Source organism: Manihot esculenta, chromosome 3 (genome assembly GCF_001659605.2).
Source record: "Manihot esculenta cultivar AM560-2 chromosome 3, M.esculenta_v8, whole genome shotgun sequence".
NCBI classification, from domain to species: domain Eukaryota; kingdom Viridiplantae; phylum Streptophyta; class Magnoliopsida; order Malpighiales; family Euphorbiaceae; genus Manihot; species Manihot esculenta.
In genome coordinates, this window is record NC_035163.2 from 25797669 (window position 1) to 25825580 (window position 27912).

The 27912-nt window shown below is 33.6% G+C and overlaps 3 protein-coding genes and 2 non-coding genes across 21 annotated transcripts; 2 read left to right on the forward strand and 3 right to left on the reverse strand.

The window, feature by feature from the left end:
- Positions 1-2159: 2159 nt before the first annotated feature.
- On the forward strand, positions 2160-4754 carry LOC110610879 (GDSL esterase/lipase At5g55050). The gene is made up of 5 exons (XM_021750953.2): positions 2160-2481; positions 3337-3467; positions 3672-3902; positions 3992-4241; positions 4360-4754. The coding sequence occupies exons 1-5, from the start codon at positions 2229-2231 to the stop codon at positions 4578-4580; spliced, it is 1086 nt and encodes a 361-aa protein (XP_021606645.1). The 5' UTR covers positions 2160-2228; the 3' UTR covers positions 4581-4754.
- TRNAF-GAA lies at positions 3566-3638 on the reverse strand. Its single transcript has one exon. It is a non-coding gene; the product is annotated as a tRNA-Phe (tRNA).
- A 57-nt stretch (positions 4755-4811) lies between the features above and the next one.
- On the reverse strand, positions 4812-4884 carry TRNAF-GAA. The gene has a single exon. It is a non-coding gene; the product is annotated as a tRNA-Phe (tRNA).
- A 2232-nt stretch (positions 4885-7116) lies between these two features.
- On the forward strand, positions 7117-9692 carry LOC110611754 (GDSL esterase/lipase At5g55050). Its single transcript, XM_021752202.2, has 5 exons — positions 7117-7545; positions 8295-8428; positions 8527-8760; positions 8887-9136; positions 9219-9692. Exons 1-5 carry the CDS (start codon positions 7302-7304, stop codon positions 9437-9439), a joined length of 1083 nt encoding a protein of 360 aa, XP_021607894.1. The 5' UTR covers positions 7117-7301; the 3' UTR covers positions 9440-9692.
- A 273-nt stretch (positions 9693-9965) lies between these two features.
- On the reverse strand, positions 9966-27908 carry LOC110611753 (DNA mismatch repair protein MSH5). 17 transcript variants are annotated; one of them, XM_043954919.1, is made up of 35 exons: positions 27743-27902; positions 27179-27210; positions 26668-26762; positions 26220-26300; positions 26075-26147; positions 25361-25424; positions 24451-24605; positions 24207-24308; positions 24113-24140; positions 24011-24042; positions 23823-23880; positions 23448-23534; positions 23081-23137; positions 22772-22873; positions 22618-22662; positions 21838-21915; positions 20370-20420; positions 20248-20284; positions 14946-15019; positions 14762-14861; positions 14434-14530; positions 14213-14302; positions 14047-14111; positions 13886-13959; positions 13389-13465; positions 13208-13294; positions 12879-12940; positions 12675-12736; positions 12123-12176; positions 11944-12029; positions 11500-11531; positions 11399-11422; positions 10744-10859; positions 10350-10509; positions 9966-10225 (listed from the first exon to the last, which is right to left on the reverse strand). In XM_043954919.1, the coding sequence occupies exons 1-34, from the start codon at positions 27776-27778 to the stop codon at positions 10429-10431; spliced, it is 2394 nt and encodes a 797-aa protein (XP_043810854.1). In that variant the 5' UTR covers positions 27779-27902; the 3' UTR covers positions 9966-10225; positions 10350-10428. The 17 variants fall into 17 exon arrangements, with proteins under 17 accessions (XP_043810854.1, XP_043810852.1, XP_043810853.1 ...); XM_043954917.1 differs by having other exon boundaries at positions 20203-20284; XM_043954918.1 differs by having other exon boundaries at positions 13886-13944; positions 20203-20284; positions 27743-27901.
- Positions 27909-27912: the final 4 nt, after the last annotated feature.

The window sequence follows — 27912 nt, forward strand, 5'->3', positions numbered from 1 at the left end:
AACTTTTACTGCCAAATGAAAAATTGGATGGATTCAACTTGCAAGGTCGGTATATAATACCCTCGCCGGATTTGATTGCTCGCTCTGCAGTCACAATCATTCAATATTTGAAAATTTTCGTGTCCCTATTGTTGAAGTTCGTGGTCTGAAATGGAAAAAAAAGCTGATCTTTTTCACACGAAGTGGAGGACTCTGACTAACTATTGGCATTCATTTTCCGTCCAGGACACAAACCGTGTCATTTTCTTGCTACGGGGCTGGTTGGCCATTTCTGCATAGTCAAGCAGGGATGCAAAGCCAACATGGAATCATGAGCACGACTGCGGCGACGTCAGATTCGGCAACTTTTTTATTTTTTTACTTACAATTGCGCTAATGAGTAATGCCCAAGTCTGTACAACACAGTTTTGTTGATTGCTCCACTAAAATCATGCAGAAGAATCAAAATGTGGTGACTTAGTGAGAAAAAAAAAAATCAGATAATGGAAGTGACCCATTTGCGAATTTGGAGTGCTGAGTCAAATACAATAGCAACTTCTGGAAATTGCCAATTTTCCAATTATTCGGTACGTGCCAACCCTGCAGGAAATTGCATTATATTGGTAATTATTGTATATTTCAATAATTTTTTCCTGATAGTTGAGCGATTAAAACAATAAACCTACATATACTCCCTATAAAAATACAGATTTGATGTCAAAATTACCAGTTGATTTGCACAAAAAATCCCAATTTAATTTTCAATAATGTGCTCCCAAATTAACATTCCATAATCCCAAGAAACGAATTAAATCAAATGAATTATTTTCATCCTATCAGAATACTTTTTTCCTCTCAGCATATCCAATGTTGCCAACAAAATTGAAAAAAAGTATAATAATAATAATAATTATAATAATTATATAATATTAATATTTTAAAATTCAAAAAATAGAGTTTAGCAAGTTTAGTCAGGACGATCATCTCTATTTTCTTTTATCTGCTAGTGACGTATAACCACCTTCTTGTTATAGTATCACATGTTTCTGTCACACAGGTCTATACGTACGGACATGTCAATACACCTCTCTCTATTAGACAGTCATTTAATTTCCTCAGCGCGCATGCTGGTAAGACTGCGAGGTGACTGGACTTGCTTTTCTATCTCTTATCACGTCATCGAATTAGGTTATTTTATAGTGGACCTGTGTAGGGCTAATCCAGCCTGCTTTGTATAGTCGGATTAGGATGTATCATGTTTGGCCAGTCTGCTTGAGAATGGCTATATGAGTTTTGAGTCTGTATTTTTGTCTAGGATCCAGTCTCATCCAGAATGAGAGAAGCCTAACGGTCATTAACTATTATAATTTAACTATTACTTATGGTGAATAGATATTACAACATTGTTCATATATGATTCAATTATAAAATTTATCCACTTGAAAAGGGAGAATACTAAGAAAAGTGAGATCCTAGTCCAAGGGTCCATGACTCTACCAAATTCAAAATGCCTTTCTTATGTCCATGTCATATGGAAGTAGATTGAGAATTAGATGCTGCCATATATGGCTGACCTCAAAGCTCCAAGTTTTTGGGTAAGCCATATATGTAGCTTTGGGGTGAGCCATAACAGATTTTTACGTTTACTAATGAAAAATCTATTACTAACATGTTTAATAATAATAAATTAATAATTTATTGCTAATTTTGTAACAAATTAATAATAAATTGAAATTCATTATTAATTTTAATAAAAATTATAAAAATAAAAAATTTATTAAAAAGATAATTTATTAATAATCTATTACTAATTTTAAATGAATATATGTATAATTTATAATTTAGTAATAAATTTCTTAATCTATACTAATATATATATATATATATATGAAAATAGTTTGGCAATAGAATCATGGGAACAAAAGAGTCAGAGACCAGTGCAAAATGCAAAAGCCATAATCCAAATGTGAAAAAAACAAAAATGAATTCCAATCCAACACCCTAAGTTTACAAAGAATTGAGAAAGTGTTCTTATCCCCTTTTTTTTTTCTATTTTTATTATTTTTGCTTAAAAAATTGTTCTTCCTTTCACACGCATAAAAAAAAAAAAGAAATGAAGGTTGATTTCCATCAACTCATATTCCTCTATATAAGTATCAACAAAGGCTTCATTTCTCCCTCAAACCATAGACCAACAACACACCTTTCACTTATTGGGGGAGCTTCTGTTTTCTTTTACACTTCCATTAATGGCTACCAGAACATTTTTTCTGAATTTCTTCATCATTTCTATTGTTCTTTTGACCCTGAGCTTCAAGCTCTCCACGGCTCAAATGGTGCCGGCGGTGTTCGTTTTCGGCGACTCTCTTGTGGACGTTGGCAACAACAATCACCTTCCAGTGTCTATTGCCAAAGCAAATTTTCCTCACAACGGTGTCGATTTTCCGACCAAGAAAGCCACCGGAAGGTTTAGCAATGGGAAGAACGCTGCAGATTTTCTTGGTCAGTATTAGCTACTAAGCACCTCTAAAAAGTCTCATAATGTTCCAAATCATTCCACCTTTTCTAGACCATTCTTCTTATCATTTTTCTCATTACTTATCTGTTATTTCTTCAACTTTTACTGCTAATATATAATTTATTATCTTTTTAAAAAAATAATTTTAAGGCTAAAAATTTCAACTAGTAAATCTTGCAGTATTAATTTATTTATATATTTAATTATTTTAGTAATGGATTAATTATTAATTGTATTAGTGTATGTGGCTAATCAGTGAATCACTCAACCTTGCATGTGTATTTGAGTTGCATGTGTAATTAGAACCCACGTAAATCCAATGAGCATTTTTCCAGCGATTGATTATTTTCCATAAATCTTCTATCAGATTCTTTAATACCAATTTCATTATAATAGCTCTGTTTACAGAGACTTTTAACCATCAATTGAATTTATAATATATAAATAAATAAGGTTGGGTGACATGAAATTAAGCTGGAAATTTCAAGTCTCTTTCTTCATAACCTACAAGTTATAGTGATGCCCCACCATATAAATTTATTCTGATATTTCAACTTCTTGACAATAATAAATAAGTGAAAATCCAATTAATTGGATTTATTTCATTTTCATTTTCATTTTTGTTTTTAACGTTGAAAGGGACAAACCATGGTTAGTAATATTAAAACTTTGATGCTAATCTTATTGATTTTTCTTTGAATTTATTTTTTTTATTTATTAATTTTTTTGAATTATGATTTTCTTTTGCAGCATATGACTGTTTAGTAGTAGTGAGTGTGGGTGTGATTTACTGAATTTTCTTTGATAATTGATATTCCAATATTGGGTTTAATGGGCAGCCGAGAAGCTGGGGTTGCCCACTTCACCACCATATCTATCCCTTTCATCCAAGAATGTCTCCGCCTTCATGACCGGCGTCAGCTTTGCCTCTGGCGGTGCCGGGATCTTCAATGGCACAGATGAAACTCTGGTAAGTGAAGCCGAAATCAACATCTTCACCTTAAAATTTGTTTTCCCAGAGTGCGCAAATCTGCCAAAACTATCAGTTCAAAAAGGAAAAATTTCAAATGCGGTGAACGTGGATCGAACACGTGACCTTCAGATCTTCAGTCTGACGCTCTCCCAACTGAGCTATCCCCGCTTGATGATTAAATTTCTTTTTTTTATTTTGTAGAAACAATCAATGCCTTTGACACAGCAAGTAGGTGACTATGAAATGGTGTATGAAGAGTTGGTGAAGAAGCTGGGATCCTCTGCTGCACAAAATTTGTTAACAAAATCCCTTTTTGCTTTAGTGATAGGAAGCAATGACATCTTTGGTTACTCAAATTCATCAGATCCCAACAAGAGCACTCCTCAAGAATACGTAGACTTGATGATTCTCACATTAAAACAACTAATAAAGGTAATCAATCTATCTTTCCTTATTCATTAGCAATTTAAATTCAGTACATACTTCTTTTAATAACAATCAAACGTTGATTTTTTCGACAGAGAATTTATGGGCATGGTGGCCGCAAGTTTTTTGTTTCTGGGATTGGCTCAATTGGATGTACTCCATCACGTAGAGTCAAGACCCAGAACCAAACTTGCAATGAAGAAATTAATTCTATGGCTGTCATGTATAATCAAAAGCTGAGATCAATGTTGCAAGCATTGAATTCAGAACTCCAGGGCGTTTCTTACTCCTACTTTGACTCGTATTCCATTTTCGAAAATATCATTCAAAAGCCATCTACTTATGGTACAATTGTACACTTTCGTTTAACAGTATTAATTTCTTAATTACACTTAATTGTTATTCAGTTGGCTCCAGCTATGGCTTGAAACTAATGGGGTGCTATTTTTTGTTGTCGTTTCAGGGTTTACAGAAGTAAAAGCTGCCTGTTGTGGGCTTGGAACCCTGAAAGCTAATGTGCCGTGTTTACCAATTGCTACGTATTGCTCTAACAGAAAAGATCATGTGTTCTGGGATTTGTTTCATCCAACAGAAGCCACTGCTCGTATTCTTGTAGATACTCTTTTTGATGGGTCATCTCAGTATACAATTCCCATGAATGTGAGGAAGTTGGTAACCATTTAAGCTTTAGAAACTTGAGTTGCTGCAACAAAAGTAACAGAAATGATTGATGAATAGTTAGCATATATACATGTATACGAGGAAGCTCCTCAGGCAGTGTTGTTGTTACCATTTGGGTCAAAGTAATGCAGAAAACAACAACCAAAAAAAAAAAAGAAAAACCTTTGAATTGTTCAATTTCCTTCCGAAGGGGTTAATTATGCGTTATTGCTCTTTAAGTTAATAAAAGAAAAATGCGGTGAGCGTGGATCGAACACGCGACCTTCAGATCTTCAGTCTGACGCTCTCCCAACTGAGCTATCCCCGCAAGACATTGCCTTTTTTAAGCTTATTCTTTATTAATCCTAGATACTTTTTTAACCTTGCGTGATTTTGTAACACCAACTTCACATGCAGGAGTAAAAAGATTAAGAGATTTTGAATTTTTAACAACTTTCTCGGTGCCCTTTTTTGAAGGAAAATTAGAATACCCATATTGAGAAATGGATGTCCCAACTCTAGTTCAAAGCAATTCCCATTGAGTCGTTATCACAAGCATCTCATGCTCAGCAATCAAGGTTTCCTCGTTCACATGCAAACGTGTAAGCTCTCACCAATTCGAGTACTGAAACAAAGGGGTGAAGAAATGACAGAAGAAGTCCGTTAAGAGAACAAGAGGGATAAGGATGAGGATGAGAGAATACAAGGCAATTCAAGGGGTCAAAATGGACATGAACACGAGGATGGAGACGAGAATGATGAGGATCACACACGATCAGAACATAGAGGTAAGAGCGAGAAGAAGATGAGACAGACACAGACAGTGAGACCATGAGATTGAGAGATATGCTTAATTATTGCACGTGGAGTTGAGCCACCATCGGTGGTTGGATTTTAAACCCTAAAAATTAATTTTAAAAAATCACTTAAATTAAAATTATCGCTTGATTCCTCAATTTTTTTAAATAACTATTTAAATTTAAAACCTTAATTCCATTAATTTAGATCAGTGAATTAAAGACAAGATGAATAATTCAATATTTACGTGTTTTTGTATTTTATTTTAAATATTTTGATGTTCCATGGAAAATGTCCAATCTTTTCATTTGACTACTATTATAATTAGAGAAATAAGAAAATATTTATCTACAGTCCAGGTAGACTCAAGAAATTTTGGCTCCAATTAAATTTTGATACTGTTATTTTAAAAAAAAATAATTTCAATTTATTTTTTTATTAATTAAATTATGTATTATTCGATTATCAAATTATATATACTAAATAAAATTATAATCCTTATAAAGATCACTTTACTGGAAAGTTGTTTTTTCAAGACAGTGATTCCAAGTAAAAATAAATTTTGATAATCAAATGCCTTCTAAAAAAAAATTAGAAAATTTATGTATAAAAAAATTCTCATAATTGTAATATAATAAGGAAAATTGTTTGATTATATTTGAATAGAATTAAAATTTTAATTAAGTTTAATTTCTTTTTTTAAATAATTTCAGTAAATAACATATTAATTAATTATAGTCATAACATGATTAAAAGAAATTTGATAAAAAAAATTTTAAAGAAATAAAATTTTAGGTTAATTATGATTATAAAATATTTTTTATAAATAATCATCCGATCCCTTGAGCAGGGCCTACCTCCGACTCTGTCCTTTCAGCCATCTACACAAATTAAATGGGACAACCACTCTTTATCATTTCATCTCCAAACTAACTCCTGTTAAATTTTTTTTTTTTTTAAATGAAATTGAAATTGAAAAGTGAAATTTGAAACCTTTTAAATTTAGTTATATATACTTATCATTAAATTAAATTTGTGAATCTAATTTTATCATTAGAGTCTCATTTTAAATAAATTGTAAAAAAAAAACAATTCTAATAAAATTATATTATTTTTCACATTATTTTTCAATAAAAGTTGAAAAAATGCAGACCAATTCTATTTTCTTTTCCAAGCTAAAATTTAGAAACTCTTCATTAGATACATTTAAATTAGATAAAAAATAAAAAGAAATTATATAATTTATTAAAAAAATCAATCTAGTTTCTAAATAGATACATTGATAAAACTCTTCACTGTATACACTTAAATTAGCTAGAAAACTAAAAAGAAATACTAGTCAATGGAAATACACTTGCAAATAAGATTCGCAGTTTGTGTGGAAATAATTTGTATTAAAAAATATTTAAAATATTTTTTTGAAAAAGATAACTTATTTTTTATTATTTAATTTTAATTTAAAAAAATAAAATTTATTAATAAATATATATAAAGATATTAATAAGCTCAAATAAAATAATAATAATTATTATTATTATTATATTAAACCAAATCAGGCGAGACAGTGCATCTATTTTATTTACCGCCCATTTTGTTGCGACAACTTTGGAAAAGAGTCGTCGTGCCATTAGCTAAGCCGCGAAAGGACCTAAGGCATTAAATGGCAAAATGAAATCAAACCCACCTACTGAAATACGTCAACATAGATCCACCACCTTTCTTTATTACATGAAGAATTAGTACATGTGTATCTTTGGAAACTAAAAACAATCCACACAAAGCCCCATGCCAATTGCCAAGCAGATGTCTCCTTAATTTCCACACCGTCAAAAACCATTCACACACTTCCCATCTCCAGCTATAAAAACCACCGAATGAACTCTTGATACCCTTAACTGCTTCCCCACTTTCTTATACATACATAGCAAAAAGAGACTCATAGAGAAAATGGTTTCTCAGGTAGTGACGATGAGCTTCTTCTTCTTCATAATGGTGATGAGCTTCAAATATTCTAAGGCTCAAATGGTGCCGGCGATGTTCGTTTTCGGCGACTCTAGTGTAGATGTTGGCAACAACAATTACCTTCCACTTTCCATCGCCAGAGCAGATTTTCCTTTTAATGGGATCGACTTCCCCACCAGAAAACCAACTGGGAGGTTTAGCAATGGCAAAAATGCTGCAGATTTTCTCGGTAAGTTTAAAAAGATCGAATCCTCTTCAGCATGGAAAGATCATCTCCATCTCCAAGGATTCTGGATAAAATATACAGTTGATCCAAGCTTGTATTATTTTTTATATTTTTTTCTTCACATCAAAAATCTTTTTAAAACAACAAGTGTTAGCAGGGTTCCATTAGCAGGAGATCAGATCAACTTGACTGGTAGCTAGAGTATTGATTACTTGAAACCTAACTCCCAACTGATCTCCAGACAGCATTAAATTATAACTTCACATATTACTGTTATTACTGGTTACCTCTGCCCTTCTTTTATTGCACTTGTATAAACGATGTTGTCGCACTCATAAAACATTATGATCCACCGTTTCATAATTTTTTTTATTTTTTAGTTGTTTTAAAATTATTTTCTATTATATTTAATATATAAATTGATTATTATAATTTTATTTAATTTTATTTAATTTTATTTTACTTTCAAAACAACTTTTAAATGGGTATTTAAAATATTAATAATATTTAATTAATATTTTTAAAATAGATATAATTGAAAAGTTAATAAAAAAATTATTTTAAAAAATAATTAAAGTAAACAAAAATTATGAGAATAAAAGAGTAATGAAGAAAAAATCTAAGCTGATCATTTGATGCCTTAAATTATGTATTTTTCTTTTTTGTATATTTTTTAATTTCCTCCCTCCATATAAACTACATAACATAATATATATAATTAATTCTCACCATACTTGCTATCAATTGAGCAGCTGAGAAAGTGGGCCTGCCTACTTCTCCACCATATATGTCCTTGTTATTTAACAAGAAAAAAAGATCGTTCCTGGCTGGTGTAAACTTTGCATCTGGAGCTTCAGGAATCCTCAATGCTACAGGCCAATCCCTAGTAAGTGAAACGAAACCAGAACTAATGCAATAAAAACTTTTTCTGATCTTCAAGTTTTGCCAACTTTCTATTACTGGTTTTCAAAATCTCTGTGATAGGGTGTAGTAATCCCTTTGACAAAACAAGTGGACTACTATGCAACTGTTCACGAAGATTTGCTGGAAAAGCTGGGATCCTCTGGGGCACAAAAGCACCTGTGTAAATCTCTCTTTACTATCATTACTGGTAGCAATGACCTCTTAAGATACTCTGGTTCATCTGATCTCCACAAGAAGAACACCCCACAGCAATACGTGGATATGATGATTCTCACACTGAAATCGCAAATAAAGGTGATTAAATAGCAGTCACCAATTGAGTTTCCATTCACTGGTAGTAGGGATCATGCATGGTAAAATATGATTTTTTTTTTCTAATTTTAATTACAATAGATCCTTATTTTTGCTATCTTTTGGCAGAGATTGTACACTTATGGTGCACGTAAATTTCTGTTACCTGGGCTGGCGCCTGTGGGATGTGCTCCATCGCAAAGGATTAAGAATAAAGCAGAAGAATGCAATGAAGAAGCAAATGGTTTGTCTGTTAAGTATAATGAAGGCATAAAGTCGATGTTGCTGCAACTAAAATTAGAACTTAAAAGCATAAATTACTCCTACTTTGATACTTACAGCGTCTTGCAAAACATCATCCAGAAACCAGCTGCTTATGGTACGTCTCAGAAATTGGCGTGACTGCGTTATAAGTTGGCGTATAGGTTTTACATATGTTAATATTTTGGTTTGTTTTTCAGGATTTGCTGAGGTTAAAGCAGCTTGCTGTGGGCTAGGGAAGCTGAATGCCGAAATCCCCTGTATTCCAATTTCAACATATTGCTCCAATAGAAGCAATCATGTATTTTGGGATATTGTTCATCCAACAGAGGCAACAGATCGAGTTGTTGTGAATACCATCTTCGACGGCCCACCAAAGTACACATTTCCCATTAATATAAAGCAGCTTATTGCAGTTTAAGCTCAACTCAGCTCATAAATATGAATGGCTATGACATGTATTCGATGAAAAAATGTCTTCTTCCTATCACATCTACTGGCGCACCCATAGAAAATCAGTTCCACAAGTTAGAGAAATTAAGTTTGGGAAGGTAATAGGTGCATATTTTTCTTCTTTTTTTGGTCTCCCTTCATAACAAAATTGCGTTTTTTGTACTTAAAAGAGTTGAATCGATTAGCTGTTAAATGTGATACCACTTCATGTTTGTCGAGTATTTGAATCTTCAAGAACGCAGCCAATTACAGGCTAATGAAGCATGAGACTGAAATGTTACATACTAACATCGCAAGATATCATATCCCGAGAGAGAGAGAAAGCGATAGCGAGAAACTACTTCTTTAGCAATGCATTGGCAACTGGGAGATTTTCTTTTGTTTTTTAAGAGAGGGAGGGAGGGAAGGGGGGGAGGGGGGGAGTGTGGTTATCCACGAACACATAATTCATGTTTCAATATCAAGATTCTAGCATAGCAAACATATTGAAGGAGTGGGCATATGAACGCTGAAATTCTATTTACATGTTTTTATATTCAGACTGTACCAATGGCTCATGCTTTGCATTAGTGTAAAATTTGAGGTTGGATTATACACATTCTTAAAAATGGAGAAAAAATGGCAAACTAAAGAATGATTAGAGGAACTTGAATGACTTCTATAAATTGTAGGATTCTTCTTATAGCAGTCTCCTGACATGAGAGCAGGACATCTTTCCTGGTTTGCTTAGGTCGTCGAAGTTTTTCAGGAAGAGCTGGAAAAATACAGTAATCATTCAGTTCCAGTTAGTATCCGGTAACACATACAGAACAGTCATATCATGTAGTAAACAGAATATCTGAAACTTCTGAAGGAAATTAAGCTGAAACTAAATTCACCTGTAGCTTTCAGAGTATAGACACATGGCACATGCTCGCATATATAGGCAAGGAGAAGAATTCTATCAACCTCTGTATACTAAGGAAGAAATATATCTTGGAAGAAGAGGTTGAGGTCGCCCTTAAGAATATCCATTGCCAACATCTTGTCCACCGCATCCTGTGAGTTCAGTAACAAAGCTCCATGATACATGCAAGGATGAAGCATAAATATTTTCATCACCTTGATTCGTGAAATCTAGATTCTGAAAATAAGTCCTTGAATTTCTGATGCTGAGGCTGACGTGTACACATTGCATAATTGCTCAATAATGGTTGTTATTACCAATTACATTGTGAAAAAAAAAGTTTTGCAGACCAAATTTCAGAAAAACAAGTCTATGTTTGATAAGACCTTGCATTGCTTATCTTGAGCTGATATGTTTTCATTGCACAATCGCTCGACATGGTTGTTATTGCCAATAGCATCCAATACAACTGCTGCTCTCTTAATTACTTCTGCAGGAACTCCTGCATGAACGATGATATTGGGCGTATAAAAAAAATTGACATAATATTATCAACAAATCAAAGAATACAGACCAATTCTAATATAGAGATCGCATCCATTAAAGCATATAATACTCTTTGGTGTCTATCAAAGAGAGAATTCTGCCTGTGCAGCCAAACCATGCTTAAACATCGTACACATCTCTAGTGCAGGATATAAAGCTGTGGGAATTTGATAATCAATGTTAACCCATAACAACATCATATGATTGGTTGGAAGAAGGGAAAGGATTATGGAAAGGATTAATGTAGTTCTCTTCAACTGTTTGGAGCTTAATTGAGCTGATCCATGGGTTCAATACTTATTGCCAATCATGCAAGTCTTTAAAAAAAAAACACAAAGCAGAGTATGCCATCTTGTTGCCTGATTGAAGATTTAACTGTTTTACTTGTATTAACAAACAAAAATCAGAGAAATATAGAAAAAGTATTTTGTCAATCTAAAATGAATTGCTTCTGAAATTTCACCAAAATACACATGGATCATGGGGATAATGTACCAGCAAGTAGCGCACAATGTAGCCCTGAAAATAAAAAAGATAACATGTGAATGAACTAAAATATTCCCAGCATATGTCCCTAATTTATCCACAGCACTCACCGTAACTAAGAAGAGTATGTCCAGGAACCAACCTGAAAAATATGTGGATATAGTTTTAAATATTTGTACAATTACATTCAATTGCCACCAGGAAAAGTAACCATGACAGAAGCATTGCACCAAACTGTGAAGTTCAGGTTGTCTATATATTAACATGACTTAGGACTGTAATGATACATCCAATACCATAAATGCTGCAATCTACTGATACGCATAAATGCTGAAGAATGGATCATAAATGAGCATTCGGCATGCTAACCATATCACTCCACAATCAAATGCAGTGGTAAATTTTTGCAACACCAATCTTCCATATTGTAAATAAAACAATCAAATCATTAATCAAAAACCAGAAATTGAACTTTGCTTCTTTTTGCTTTTTCCCCTGAAGAGTGACATATATGGGACTGAGTTGATATAATCTGACAGGATATAGAGAAATACCGATATAGAAATACAATGTCCTCAACATCTGTAGAATTGTTGTCAGGCCTCAGCACACTCATGGTGTAAAACTTGACCTTATCAGACTGGAATTGATAGAAAACTTGAAAGATTACTTTCACAGTACTGATGATGCAAAAAGTGAATAAATTGGATAACAGCTCAGCAAGAAGGCATACCTTTGGCAAGTAACTATCATTAAATAACTCAGTCAAATGAGTGCACACCAGAACCTGCAAAAGGTGCTCGAATTGAGTTATTCTTGTGTTCCTAATGTTATTTACTGTTCCTCAGATTAGTAAAGGTGTCTTTGCACTATTATTCATTACAATATGGTAAGTTCAGTGGATTGGTTGCTGAATTAACAAAAAGGAACTGAATGACAAATTTTGGCCACAAGCAAAGAAATCTATCAAAACAGTGGTGTAAATTTTATAACTACAAAGGAGGAGATGTGGCACTAACCAAAGCACAGGAACAAGTTGGCAATTGAGGTTGGGTCTATTCAATAAAATTCAATTCTTAGAAACTAATTCAAGTGTTTCTTTCATATATGTGGATAGATGTCATGCAGATGCATTGACCAGAGGACAAAATTGATAGCTAATGTTAAGTAAAACTTGGTAGCAAGATATGCTTGCCTATCATGTGCATCAGAAGAAAATACTCTTAAAGTGTCCCACTAGTTTTCATATGGAATTCTCACGGCAGGTAGAGAAAAAATATCAAACCTTTGGAGGGTCATCACATTCAATAAAATGATTTATGGTTCCACCAAGTAGACCAACTCCATCTGCATTCAGTATTGTGCTTGAATAGTGTAGTTAATCATCAATTTCAGCATAACACCAAAAGGAACAACCGTTATGAAATTCAGGCCCTAATATGCATATAGCATAGCAAAGACAGCTAGAAGTTGTGCAAGAGAGACTAACCTTCTGTAAGTGTACCTTTACCAAATTCATCCAACAGACATAAGGATTGTGAAGTTGCCTGCCTGTAAAATTTTACAACGCAGATGTGGAATAAAATGGATGTGATATTAAAGATGCATTATGGACTTCCACCTATTCAAGCAGGAATTTTTTGAACTCCCAACATCCCCTATGAACTCAAATGAAATTAGCAAGCAAAACAAAGATTCTTCATTACAGATCAACAAGGTCCAGAGAACAAAGAGGTGGAGACAATTGTCAGAACCATGGCCAGATGGCCTTTAACTCATTAATAGAAACCATGCTAACTGTCCTTGTATAAAGTTTACCTTAGCATCATCCCTACTTGATGCAGATCGATCATGAATGTTGATTTTTCGGCAGTCATAAGCTTGTTTCCCATTGCACAGAATATCCTATTGCAACAGAATAGGGGACAGAGTAATTAATAGCATGCAATAGTTAACTGCAACTATAAGAAAGATAACTGAAATATGTAAGATCAGACACCTATCAGTCAATCCTACAATAGCTGCATCTGCTGGAACAAAACTCCCAATGTGCGAAAGGAAAACAATCAAAGCCACCTGGAAAAACAAATTTCAGAATGCAAAATTTACAACAAAGCAATACAGCAGAAGAATAATACAATCCATCAGTTACCCATTGAAACTGATGTGAGAGGAATCAACAACACAATTGGCAGCAAGGTTACAAATTCAGAGCAACAATTGCATGATTGCCACGTTAACTGTTATGCTGAGAAACATAAATCTTTGGTATATGACTTAATGCTATGTTATCTGAGCTCACAGCATAGGCTAAAATATATTACCTGAAAATTAGGTACAAATTTCACTTAATTGTTAAAACTTAAAACGATATATAACATACCCATGAATGTATCTAGATGGCATGATAGATGGATAAGACATGCAACCATCATTATATGTACATGCAGTACATCTACCCACACACATACCTACAAATAAGCCATAGTTACTGACCTGCTTTATGTATATACTCTTCCCTGAATAATTAGGACCACTGATGATATTGATCCTTCCTGAAGCAACACAACCTTAAACATTTATTGAGACAACTTCCATGCTAAGATGGACTAGCTAAGCTTAGTAACAAGAGTTAAATTAGATTGAAGTCATTTTACCATCATCAAGAATCTTGGTATCATTAGGAATAAATGTATCTACTGTCATTTCCTGCAAAACATGTCTGCAAAATGGTGAATACTTGTCAATATGAAAATGGTAAGTCAACTCTTGGAAGAGAGCTTTTCAAAGAAAAATAGCACATTTAATAAAATGAATGATCACCTTCCATTCTGTATATCAATAAACGTTTCTTCAGTCAAAATGGGCCTGACATAATTGTTTTGACGAGCAACTAGCGCTAATGACAAAAGGCTAAATAACAAAATTCACACATAATAAGGAGTAATGTACATAATAAACCAAAACAAGACACATAATGAATGCCATATTATGGAGGGGTGGAGGGGGCGGGGGCAAGGGAAGGTTTGTCAAATGCTTCTTACCAATCAAGTTCAGCCACAAAATTCACAGCTTTAAGCAGATACGCTGAAAATAGAATAATATGTGACACCAAGTCTCGAATAATTGCTCTCTCCATATCTTCAACAACAAATAAGCGATACATTACTAAGAAGAGAAAAAAAAGGTATATGTTACTGCACTTAGTAACTTACTGCCTAAATCAGAGCACGTAGAGTTCAATGCTAAGAAGGATTATGGACTACAATGATATCTAAAATTCGCTTCTATATTAGACATCAAACTATCCTCTCAGAAAAATCCACACAAAATTCAAGCAGTTAGCACTTTACAAGCACTTCGTAACAATACCTAGAATCTTATGATAGATGTCTCCAAGTAGATCATCCAATTCCCGTGTCTTTGGAGTGCGATAAAAGAATCTTTTAGTCTCTCCATCAGCATCAGAGAACTACATTTTATAGTGTTTCTTCTTTAGGGGATGCAGAAATGCAGTTTTATTACAGTTGATTTTTTATATGCAGCTTTATCTTACCACAAATTCAAAATCTTTAATCTTTTCCATTAAGGTTTCATCAAGTTTTTCTTCAAAAATACAGAGCAAATATCCTGCATATGAAGAAATCAGTAAGAGTGGATTTGCAAAAAGGGGGGAAAAAAAACCTTAAAATAAAAAAGATCAGAATACAGCATAAAAGTTAAGGGAGTTATAACTTATACTACATAAAAGTGTACTAAGTGATGCTATGGCGCCCCAAGCATGGTTAATGAGTATTTTTATTTGAACATATTTCAAGATTCTTATATTAATTTTCAATTATCTGGCCTCCAAGTTATAGGATTATTTGGAATATTTTCGTGTAGTTTCCTAGTTTAGATTTTCTACATAGGTAGCTAGGAATTACTAGGATCTAAATCATATGGGAAGTTTACTTTTATTTTAGGAAGTCCTTTTTTTATTTAGTTGGAGCCTTATTTATTTTCTAGTAAGTTCGAACATTGAGCCAATAGCTACGACTCTATAATTTAATAAAACACAAGTTTCACTTCAATGTCAATAACATTGAGAATTTTTCCCTAACTTTTGGTGGATACCTAAGGGCATCAAGGAAGACCAAGGTACATGTTAGTTGAAATAGAACTCTCCCATGTTAATTGAAATAAGAATTCTCCTCCCTATCTTCAAGGAAAAATAGATACATGTTACTCCAGTATGTTACTTTTTATGGACAATTGGACATAGCATTACAAGAATCCAATGGAATTCATATCCTTTCAACTCTAACATCTTTCAAAGTTTCAACCAACTAAGGAAAAAAAAAGAAGTGGAATTCACTAGCAGAAATATCATCATTTTACTTGTCATACATTTTGAAGAATTTTGGGAAAATTTTGAATATTCTTGTATTTCACTCTTCATCTTTACAATTGGTCTATATGACCATTTATACACAAAGAATTATATCTAAACAGGAAATAAATAATCAAATAATAATTACAGAGATAATTAAGAATCCTAATCAAATCAAATCATATCCCTAGAATCAGTTAGGATCAGCAAATAAGTCAACACTCCCCCTCAAGTTGATGCAAAGATGTCGCACATGTTCAACTTGCAAATTAAATTATGGTAGATCTTGTTGTTGACCCCTTTAGCAAACACATCCACAAGTTGCCCAATAGAAGTCACATAAACTAAGCTCAAGTCACTGTCTGTTAATTTTTCTTTAATGAAGTGCCGATCAATTTCAATGTGCTTCGTCCAGTCATGTTAGACTGGATTTTGTGCTATACTTATAGCAGCTTTATTGTAACAATACAAAGTTATCTTGTCTCTCTTGAGCAACCTCAACTCCTCCAATAACTTCTGTAACCATAAGAGTTCACACACACCTTGGGTCATTACTCTGTATTTTGCTTCAGCACTTAACCAAGCAACAACACTTTGTTTTTTACTCCTCCAGGTGATAAGGTTCCCTCCCACAACTGTGCAGTAGCCAGAAGAGGATCTCCTGTCATCGAGAGATCCTGCCCAATCTGCATCTGTAAAAGCTTCAACTTGGAGGTGACCATGTTTAGAGTAAAAAAGCCATTTCCCTAGCGCAGACTTTAGGTATCTTAAAATGCGAAGTACAGTCTGCATATGAGTCTCGCAAGAGTCATGCATGAATTGACTGACTAAGCTAATAGCATAGACTATATCCGGTCGAGTGTGTGAGAGATAAATTAACCTTCCTACCATTCTCTGGTATCTTCCAATATCCACGGACTCACCAATTCTTGCTTCCAACTTGTGATTACTTTCAATGAGAGATTCTGCTGGTTTACACCCCATCATGCCAGTTTCTTCCAAAAGATCTAGAATGTACTTTCTTTGGGAGATGAAAATTCCTTTTTCTGATCTAGCCACCTCGATACCTAGGAAATGTTGTAGTTTTCCTAGATCTTTGATTTCAAATTCCTGAGCCAACAACCTCTTTAGTTGAGCCATTTCCTCTTTGTCATTGTTTGTCACCACTATATCATCAACATAAACAATAAGAAGGGTGATCTTACCCTTGTGATATTTGATAAACAGAGACTGATCAGCATTGTTTTGTTGGTAACTAAAGGATATCATAACTCTGCTAAACCTGTCAAACCAAGCTCTGGGAGATTGTTTTAGCCCATACAAAGTCTTTTTTAACCTGCACACCTTTCCTTGTGTCTTCTCATTAGCAAACTCAGGAGGAATTTCCATGAACACTTCTTCCTCTAAATCTCCATGGATGAAAACATTCTTCACATCAAACTGTTGCAAGTCCCAATCCAAGTTGGCTGCGCAAGATAACAGAACTCTGATTGAGTTCATTTTTGCAATTGGGGCAAATGTCTCTTGGTAATCCACTCTATAGATTTAGGTGAATCCTTTAGCAACCAATATGGCCTTAAACCGTTCAATTGTGCCATCAGCTTTGTGTTTCACTGTGAACACCCATTTACAGCCAACGAGTTTCTTTTTAGGAGGGAGAGTGACAAGCTCCCAAGTCTCATTTTTAGCCAATGCTTTCATCTCTTCAATCATTATTTCCTTCCATTTAGGATCTGCAAGAGCTTTTTTCCAACCCTGTGGAATAGACACAGAGGAAATAGACAAGGCAAAGGCTCTATAGGAAGGAGATAAGTTTTCATAAGAAACAAAGTTAGAAATAGGGTGTTTAGTACAAGATCTAACCCTTTTTCTTTGTGCAATAGGTTTATTTAAGTCATTGGAGCATTCAAGAGTTGTGGGTAACTCACCAGAAGAAGATTCTTGACTGGATAACTCAACAGAAGAAGACTCTTGACTCTGAGTAGACTGCATAATGGCTTCTTTTGCCTTGTCTCTCCTCGAATATCTTCTCAAATCTGACTTGTCCAAACGACCAATTCTCTCTCCCTAATTGGACATCTCCCCCTATCTAATAGAACTCAAACTTCCTAGTTGAATCATATCATTCAGAATCACAGAATTCGGGATCACCTCTTCTTGCTCATTATTCTCCCCCTGAAGAGGTGAGTGGGTGGTACTGAAGCAGGGTTCAGTTTTTCGGAAGGTAACATCCATACTGACTAAGTATTTTCTAAAAGGAGGATGATAATACTTGTATCCCTTATGTGTTAGAGAATACCCAACAAACACACATTTAAGGGCCTTGGGATCCAATTTCCCTGCCGTCCTAGTATGGACAAAGCAAACACACTCAAATACTTTTGGTGAAACAACGTATGAATTCTTTCCATGTAGAACCGCCAAAGGACTCATAAAGTCAAGAGTCTTGAGAGGCATTCTATTGATAAGATAAGCAGATGCAAGGATTGCATCTCCCCAATATGTCTTGGGTAGATTCATGGTGAATATAAGAGATCGAACTACCTCCAATAGATGCTTATTTTTTCTCTCAGCAACGCCATTTTGAACACTAGTATAAGGACAACTAGTCTGGTGTGCTATCCCATTACTCTCCAAATAAGTAGAAAAGCTACTATCCATGTATTCTCTTTCATTGTCAGTTCTCAAAATTTTCACCTTAGTATCAAATTGAGTACAAACCATCTTATGAAAGGATTGAAAACAAAAAAAGACATCACTTTTAGCTTTAATCAAATAGACCCAAGTCATTCGAGTGCAACAATCAATAAAAGTGACAAACCATCGATTACCAGACAAGGAGACAGTTTGAGTAGGCCCCCAAACGTCAAAATAAATAGTCGCGAAAGGAATTTGACATTTATTATGACTCAAAGGATAAGATGTTCTAGTGTGTTTAGCATACTCACAAGCATCACAAAATAGAGAATCAAATTGAGTTCTAGCAAACAAATTAGGATAAAGTTTTTCTAAGAAAAAAATGATGGATGCCCTAACCGTCTGTGCCACTGTATTATTTCCTAATTGACATCCTTATTTTCTCCAAAACAGACTTGAGATATCAAAGAATCTGGATCACCTTCTAACATATATAAGCCATCATGCAGCCTACCATTGCCAATCCTCTTTCCTGTGCGAAGATCCTAAATAACACAATAATCAGGATAGAATTCAATTTTACAATTAAGGGTATTGGTGATAGCACTGACAGATAAAAGGTTAACAAGAAAGTGGGGAACATGAAGGACAGATGATAATTTAACGTTGGATGTGCAAATAACATAACCTATGCCGAATATGGGAGTAAAAGAGCTATCAGCAATTCTGACACTATCTTTGGTTAGAGAAGGAAAATAATTGAGAAAGCCTTTAGAAGAGCCTGTCATGTGTCTATTCGCACTAGAATCGATAATCCATGGAACATTATTAAGAGATGAAGCATTACCTGATTTTACAAAGTTAGATGTGGCACCGGAGGACGAGTAATCAGAGTTAGGAATCGAGCCCTTTTTACCTTCTGCCATGGTCAAGATTTATGAACCGTGAAAGAATAGGAGGTACCCAAGGTTGTACACACAAGAGAGCCCAATCGATCCACCAAAAGACCGGGTAGCGGCACGAGAAGGCCGGAAAGATGGTCAAAATCATCGCCGGAGTGATTGGAGCGGCGAAGTAGCATCAGGCGATTGGTCATGCGCAAGGACGCGATGGGTCACACTCACGTGCAGGCTTTTCCAGCATCGAAGCTGGGTGATCGGCCGGCGATAGTCCTGGTGCCGGCGGTGAGAGGAGGAAAGACTCCTATATGGGTTAGTACCAAAAAAGGAAGATCTAGAGTTTTGAAATCTTAAAGAGAAAAAAATTGAATTTGAACCCTACCATGAAGAATTTTGGGAAAATTTTGAATATTCTTGTATTTCACTCTTCATCTTTACAATTGGTCTATATGATTATTTATACATAAAAAATTATATCTAAACAGAAAGCAAATAATCAAATAATAATTATAGAGATAATTAAATATTCTAATCAAATCAAATCATATCCCTAGAATAAGTTAGGATCAGCAAATAAGTCGACACATTTATATTCTACATTATTACTAAAAACCCTCCACATAAAACAATTCGTGGAAACCCCACCCTTCCATTTCATTTAACTTTCAGCTCTAAACGTAATCTTTCATATAAAGGAAAAGTCATCAGTGTTACAGCTGTAGTGTTGAGATGTATGGAATTAAAAATTTGGTATCATTATAAGACCTCAAGCTCCAATAATCTGATACTGACTAATTTAAAATTAAATATAAGGAAAAAGTCTCACTGTTATGAAATCCCTAATGATTCTAAATTAGGCATACCAATTTCTTCAATAACATTACACTGCAGCAATAAAGACCAACCTATTTGATGTATATAAACAATACATGGAACATGCTTCTGATTACCCAAATGGGGAATTTGTGCAACCTCCACTGAGGAAATCTGTGAAGAATGAGTATAGTCAAATCGACTTTCAGTTTGAACTTTTTATTCCAATTTGATACATGTGTATTTATACAAGAAGCACCTGTTGCAGAAACTCTGGCAAATCCTCATAGATTTCCCGCAATTCATCCAACTACATTTGATGGGAAGGAATGAACTGTCAAAACTCCAAAACTAAATTTGAAGCATCAACCAGAGCAGAACAGGTGATAATGAAAAACCACAAGGAATGAGGCATGAACATTTTACGCATACACAATAAATACTAGAGTAATTACTTTATTGTCCTTCAGTTGTGTCAAAATTAACATGTATAATAATCCATTGGCTTTTTAGAAATGAAAGGTTTAGTCCTTGTTTTTTGACTCGACAAACTGAGGTCCCTCCATCCAATTGTTCACTAATTTTCAGTTGATTTCGAGAAATAACTAACACAATGTTTGGTTCAATTCTATTACTAGAATTATGTGGAATTCCAGATAGAATTCATTTCAAATGAATTTCACTATTTGGTTTGATATAACTCAAACTGCAGAATTCAATTGAATTCCAGATAGTTTCTGTTTAGTTTAATTTTAAAATTGAAATTCATTTGCTCTAAATTCCTAAATTACCCTCAAGTGTAATATATATTCTATTATTGAAAAATTTTTATTCATAATAATAATAATAATAATAATAATAATAATAATAATGATATAAATTTTCTAACAATATATTGATAAAATCAAAATAAATAACCTGAGAGTTATATTTGTGTGTACTCTTATGTAAGGAAGTTTTCATTTAGAAAGTGAAAGTTTAAGGTATATGACTGATTGTTTAGTAGTATCTATTATTTTTATTTAATATTTATAAATAATATAAAAAATTTAAAAAATATAATTATTCATTAAAATAATTTTTAATCATTTATTCTGTAAATCATTAATATTTTTTAATGATTTATTAATTTTCAGTTATTTATTTAATTAACTAGTAATATAAATAATAATTGAAAGGAAAAGTTTTGATAGGAGTATTTTAGTCCACAAAACATTGTTATATAAGTTTCGTGGAATTCATTTCAAATTCCATCAAAATTTGAAGTAAACCGATTCCATGAAATTCAATTTCTAGAATTGAATTCTAATTTTTCTTCAAACTAAATATACAAAACATAGAATTGAATTGACAAAATTTTAGAAATTGGAATTCAACCAAACATAGTGTAAAACACGCTTAAAGATTAATTGCTTTTTGTATTTGGATTAAATAAAAATTAACAAGTCATATATGTCCCCTCAACTTTTCAAAAGTGAATTGTGTTCAAATATGGATAGAGGGACTTTCAAATTGACAGAGTCAAAAACTAAATCATTGAGTTCTAAAAATCAAGGACGTAACATAACTTAAGGATGAAAAAGTCATTTATATTAAATACTATCATCTCAACACTAAATTTAGTAGTCAGCAGAATAACTCGTTTAAATCTTTACAAAATGAAATAGAAAAATGAGAACATAGTAGAAAAAGAAAGAAAAGCTCAGGAAAGTCAATTAATTTGCAACCTCATCACAGAAACCGTCTTTCACTATTGTTCCATAACCCTTCTCTTTACTTCTATTAACATCAATAACACCGATCACCTACAAAATATAGGTAAGTGGATGATCTATAGATTAAATAAAAAACAACATTCAGAATGGAAGCAATATAAAAAAGATGATGAGAAATAAACATAAATAAAATTGAATGCTTCTATACACTGAAAACATTATAATATGGCATTAGGTAGGACAGCAGTATGACATAACATGTCCACAAGGAAAAGTAGACCAATAAATAGTAGAGATAATAATCAAATCCCTCGTCTTCTGATTTTCATCTTTCTGCAGCTCACTTATTTCCTTTAGCATTTATTTAAAAAAAATTTCTCTTTTTGAAGATGACAAAAAGATTTTGCTCCAGATCCACTGATGGTTTTTTGGATCATGCTTATACACTTATTAGAGCATATAAATTGTATTTCCATTTTTCCATCAAGTCAAGTATATCATATGAACCATAGAGCTCTCAATAATGATTCTACAATGAGCTGGAAAAGTTATTCAGTTTAGGCTAAAAATACTGTTTTACCTTACTAAAAAAACAAAGTCCCTCAGATTAGAATTGACTATACACCTGAACATGCATCAAGCAGATTCCCAATACATTTCAAGCACCAAGTTGTTCCAAAATCATGACAATATAACTTCCAATGAAAAGTAACTTAGAAATGTTATGTATCTTTAGCAACATAAACATTATTACCCCTGGAAAAAAAATATATGAGAGAGTAACAGACTGACCAATTCATAAACATCAACCAGCTCTGTAGAAATACATGAAGAAGCCTGAAAATTAAACAAAACAACCACAAAGAGATACTGCATATCAGGAAACCTCAAGAACAGAATAAGATATGCCTTCACAGAAAAGGCTCAATAAGAAATGGTCTAGTACCTTCTCAACAATGTTGAAACTCAAGCACTTTGCCTGCTCTTGCAGGCTTTCTGATATGCCTACTTTGAATATCTTATCGACATGCAAAAGTGAACAAATGCTCTACGAGAGAGAAAAAAACATTAATATACAGCATATTTAGACCATGACCGATTAATTATTCATATACAAGGCAACAATTAACTAAAGGAAAAAAAAACGTTAATAAACATAACAGAAATCATCCTGTCACTATGAGGAGCATAATAAACATTTGCTGATTAGGAAAAAAACTGGAAATTGAAAATATATTCTTGCAATCAGGATTACCTTCAAAAAGGCTGTCCAATCACCAGCAGTGCACGTGGAGCTTGGGGAGTTAAATTTCTTCCCAAAACAAAACAGAAAGAAAGAAAAGAAAGGAGAACATGACAAATTTTACAAGATGGTGATAAAAGATCCAACAATACAACCAATCTTATTACAGAAAAAGGACAACAATGAAAACATTTACAAGAATCACAAATCACAATGGCAATTTGTGAAACGATAAATGATTACCACAATCAACACGTATGAAATCCGTCCTCGAAGAAAGTTTCTGTAGCATAAATATAATTTGGAAATACTAACTTTGGGACGAAATACCCCTAACGACCCCAGATAAGAGTAGGACAAATAATAAAAGCGATAGTACCTTGAGTATGCGGGAAATGTCCTTGACAGATTTCAGTGTTTCACGCAGAGAAACCATCAGTTCTCCAGAACACAAAAAGAATGATATCTTGATCTCATTAAGGAATATAAGTTTGTTGTACTAGCAGTTATATAATTCAATGAACAAGAAATTCAATCCAAGAATTCTTGATTCCTATCAACTTCATTTAAAATACTTACAATCATGTAACCAATGTGTTGTGGACGCTATATTTCAGCCAAATCAAGTAACAAAGCCCCATTTCATGGTGATCTCAATCCGTCTTCCTTGTCAGCTTTTATTTTGTGACCACATCAAGTTCTAGGATATGTAAAGGAAAATCAATCTTCACTTACTTAAATGATGAAAGGATACAGCATTGAGACGACCATTCAGGCTTTCAAGGTCAAGTATGGGCCTTAGGAACCAATTTCTAAAGCAAGGAAAATCACATGTTTAAGTCCGACAGCTAAAGATAATATGCTAATGAACAGAAATGTGCCACAGCTAAAGATATTATTTCTGGAAGAAATAATATCAGAAATGTGCCAAAATTAATTTACCTCAAAAGACGCTGACCCATTGGTGTCACACACTGATTCAGGAACTTATGTCAGTCCACTAGAGAAATGATGCTACAAACAGAAAATTATATTTCTACCAACCTTATTCATCATGCCAAAAACAGAGAACCTGCATGTCAAGAAATCAGTAGATTGTTCTCCAGATGAAAATATTGGAAGTATCATTCAGAATTACCCTTCCTTTGATCTGCCAATACCCATATGGCTTGGGTGTTTATCTACTTGGAAAATCTGCAAGGCCTCATGACAAGTTGCATCAAGTTTAAGAAATTTGTTTCTGTTTTTAAATGTTAAGGATACATTGTTGTCCAAGTTTCTTTGCTACAAACAAGCTAATACTTCAACATAAATGCACAAAGATATCAAAACAAAATATAAACTAAGCACTTAAGAATTAAATTCTATACATCAGAAGATACAATAGAATTTCTGTGACAGAATCAATTGTAATTGATGCACTCCCACATTCTTTTTGCTCAAGGGTATCTACAATCCTTTCATTCTCTAATATGGCAAGAAGACCTCCACTTGCTCGAACTTGAACTTCACTTCCCATGTCCATCATAGAACTCAGCTTCCACAAGGAAAGAGACAAAGAAGATTGATATAGAACTAGATAGGGTTTTGGGATCACAAACACTGACAAAAAAATGTAGCAAAAAGGAACTTATGTTGTGCAATAGGTTCTGGGAGCACTAACCCTGAACAAAATAAGTGTAGCAATAAAGATGCATATAATAAACAGATTTTGCAGTTAAACTACATTGGCAAGAGATCAAGGTTCTATTTGGTAGGAAGAGATATGGCTAATTAGTTATTAGCATGTATTCTGAGCAAGGAAAGTATGAAAAAATAAAGGAAACAATACATAGAACATCTTTGAAAGGATTACAATTTGTGACTTTCTTCCCATAATCTTTTTTTTAATTAATAAAAAAAAGTAAATTAATATTTCTGTCTCCCATGGGTTAATATCAAAATCTGCAATATTCATAGCAAGATTTGACACTATAATTATGGAAAAATGCTTAAGAACCATAAAAAACAAATATAAAATCACCAAATTAGTTATTATGTTGTTATGCAATAAATGATCCTGATAAATACAAGATTATAAAAACTTAAACAAAATAAAAAAAGAATATGCAGTACAGACAGAGGGCATATAATGAATCCATCAAATAAAGTGAACTAAACATCAGCTGCAGGAAAAAATTGCAACTAAACTTCAGCTGCAGGAAAAAAAATGCATTCTCAAAAAGCCATAGGTCAATAACTATAAAAAAAAAAAGTATAAAAAAAAAAGAGTTTAAGTGGATATGCACTCACATAACAAATTCTCTCCTTGATGTTTAGCCCATCATCCATTCCTGTTACTCGAAGGTATATCAATCTATAAAACCAAAGAAACAAAAAAGCAGCGGTTGGGAGTAACTATTGGCAACTGGAGGAAGGGGGAGATTATAAAAAAGGAAAGACATAATGTTGTTATCAAACTTAAATATGTAAAATTAAAATTGTCAAGCATCTTATTACAGTCCAAGTTGCCAAATCATAGGGAAAGTGTTGAGAAGGTGTAGTAAAATTTTTAATTTATAGAAGTCGAGGCAGAGAAAAGATATAAGATAAAAGCCAACTCCAGTAAGGCCTGAGATAAAACAGAGTGACAAAGATGAAAATATACAACCATCTTAGTGAAGTCAAACTGAAACCTCATTCATGCATTTCCTATGAGCATCGAGAAAAATAGAATATAAATCATTCTACTTGGAAAAAGTCAATACGACCATAAGTTTGTTAGATCAGACAGCTGAGACACAAAAAATTTCCTAGTCGCTGGCTCTGGTGATCAGAAATTGAAAAATGCAATGTGAGCATTGGTAATTAAAGATATTCAGTGCCAATCAAATTGTTGTGTCACACTATTACCCTCCCTACTGTTAAGGACGCTCAAATGTTTTTAACTTGGATTTTTCTTTTTCTTTCTCTAGCCTGTTGTATGTACACATAAGTGCCAGGATCCCTTGTACACATCTTTAATACCTGTGCCATGCTTGCTCATAGCTGAAAATTGAACTTTTTACCAGTTTCACTGTGGGAGTCTCACTGGTGCCATCTGCATTACTTCAACGGATAAAACAGGTCATGTATTAATAGCTTATAATAATGAGAAAAAATAGCAATGTACCACTTCGTTGTAAAGCGGATATGAAGGATTCTTCACTTTTGCTGCTCGTGTAAATAATGAGAGGCTTAGCCTGATATTTTACTGTAGCAGTGTAGAAAAATAAGATAATGAAGCTGTGACAAATAGAGGATAGAATTGAATCCATACAGAATGGCAGTCATGAAAAAAGTAACTAATAACAAAAAAATGTAATTCTATACAAAATAAATTAATCTAGATCTGCTTATTCCAGGCATCAGCAATTAACACCATATCTGTTGATCACAGACATATGGAACGAGTTCAATCTAGAGCAAAGCATAGAACATTATAAAGAATGCAGAGAAGTAACTCTAGGAAACAGAATGATTCCAGAACTGTTCATTTCATTCAATCCAGACCAGTTGACACATAGAACTAAAAGAAATGCACTGTATTCCTAGCAAAGAAAAATTGGAAAAAAACCTACCAAGATCAATCAGGGGGAAGTCTGAGCTTCCATCTTCCCAAACTTCAAGCACATGAAGTTGGCGAATACTGGAATCATAATAAGAAATTCCAACCCTGTAGCGAGTTTAGCAAAGTCATCAAAAGATAAAAGCCCTAACTAATTTCTTGAATGCAAAATGTAAATAACTAAACATCAGAAGCAACATCTATGGCTGCTTTTGCTTTTCATCACTTGTTCACACTACTTTAAACATTCTAGTAATGTTTATAATTTATTTATTCATTTTACTCATCCAGAACTTCAATTTGATGAAGAAGATAATATTCCTACCCATATAGCTTCATGTTTTTCTCCTGTTGACTACAAGAAAATCCACAGACAAATTTACTAGAGCTTCATTGTCATTCAAAGGCACTTCTACAATGACACTGGTCCTCACATGGCCAAATTTACTACGGAAAAACTAGTTTGATTCTTATGTAAGAGAAATGCGCATTTAAGGTCTTTAGCCTTGCACGAACACGCTTACCGATGACCGTGTAGAATGCATGCCATATAAACCTGCATTTAGATTGAAACAAAATTGCAGAATTCAGCAAGCTTAAACACACATAAACAATTGAAATATACTTCAGAATAACAAAAAGGCCAAAAAAAAAGGTTTACTAATGGAAGCCATAGATACAGAAAACAAACACATTTCCAGCAATTTGAGCTATATCCACAAAGATATCCTATTTTAAATTTCTGATAAATAGAAGGAAATTGCGAAATAGTTTTGAATTCTCTTCTAATATACAGCAATTTTGTTTTTTAGCTCATCGAAATGAGTTTTACAATTTACAAAAAAAAAAAATGGAGACAAAAACAACGAATCGTGAGAAACTCCAGTATTTCGTCTCCTATAAATGTATAGAGAGCCTTCAGGAACTGTTCGACTACGTTGAGTTTTTTTGTCTTTCTCATTCTTCCCTTCGAAACGATTACAGATGAGATGATCGTGAAAACTTTTAGCTCTTTCATATTTTCTCGGCAACCAAATGGAAATCAAGAAGCGCAAATGGGAGTGGAAAAGGAAATAATCCAAATCAACCTGAGCATCGACCTCCGTTTCGTCCATTTCCTCCATCTCTTCTGAGCTCCAAGAGCGTGCAGCTGTGCGTTGGTAGAGAGATGAGAGGGTATTATTTGTAGGCTCGAGAGGGCGCGATGAAGTAGCTTATATACGGTTAAGTCCGAAACGGAAACGGAAACGGATCAGTA

What these genes read in the sequence shown, in the direction of transcription:
- LOC110611754 (XM_021752202.2), top strand. Translation starts at nt 7,302, where the DNA reads ATGGTTTCTCAGGTAGTGACGATGAGCTTCTTCTTCTTCATAATGGTG. An exon ending in ATGCTACAGGCCAATCCCTA is followed by an intron (nt 8,429 to 8,526) that starts GTAAGTGAAACG and finishes TCTCTGTGATAG; the next exon opens with GGTGTAGTAATCCCTTTGAC. An exon ending in CACTGAAATCGCAAATAAAG is followed by an intron (nt 8,761 to 8,886) that starts GTGATTAAATAG and finishes ATCTTTTGGCAG; the next exon opens with AGATTGTACACTTATGGTGC.
- LOC110611753 (XM_043954917.1), bottom strand. Translation starts at nt 27,778, where the DNA reads ATGGAGGAAATGGACGAAACGGAGGTCGATGCTCAG. An exon ending in TTTTTGGCATGATGAATAAG is followed by an intron (nt 24,043 to 24,112) that starts GTTGGTAGAAAT and finishes TTCCTGAATCAG; the next exon opens with TGTGTGACACCAATGGGTCA. An exon ending in TAAAGGTACACTTACAGAAG is followed by an intron (nt 12,737 to 12,878) that starts GTTAGTCTCTCT and finishes TACTGAATGCAG; the next exon opens with ATGGAGTTGGTCTACTTGGT.
- LOC110610879 (XM_021750953.2), top strand. Translation starts at nt 2,229, where the DNA reads ATGGCTACCAGAACATTTTTTCTGAATTTCTTCATCATTTCTATTGTT. An exon ending in GAACGCTGCAGATTTTCTTG is followed by an intron (nt 2,482 to 3,336) that starts GTCAGTATTAGC and finishes TTTAATGGGCAG; the next exon opens with CCGAGAAGCTGGGGTTGCCC. An exon ending in TCAAAAGCCATCTACTTATG is followed by an intron (nt 4,242 to 4,359) that starts GTACAATTGTAC and finishes TTGTCGTTTCAG; the next exon opens with GGTTTACAGAAGTAAAAGCT.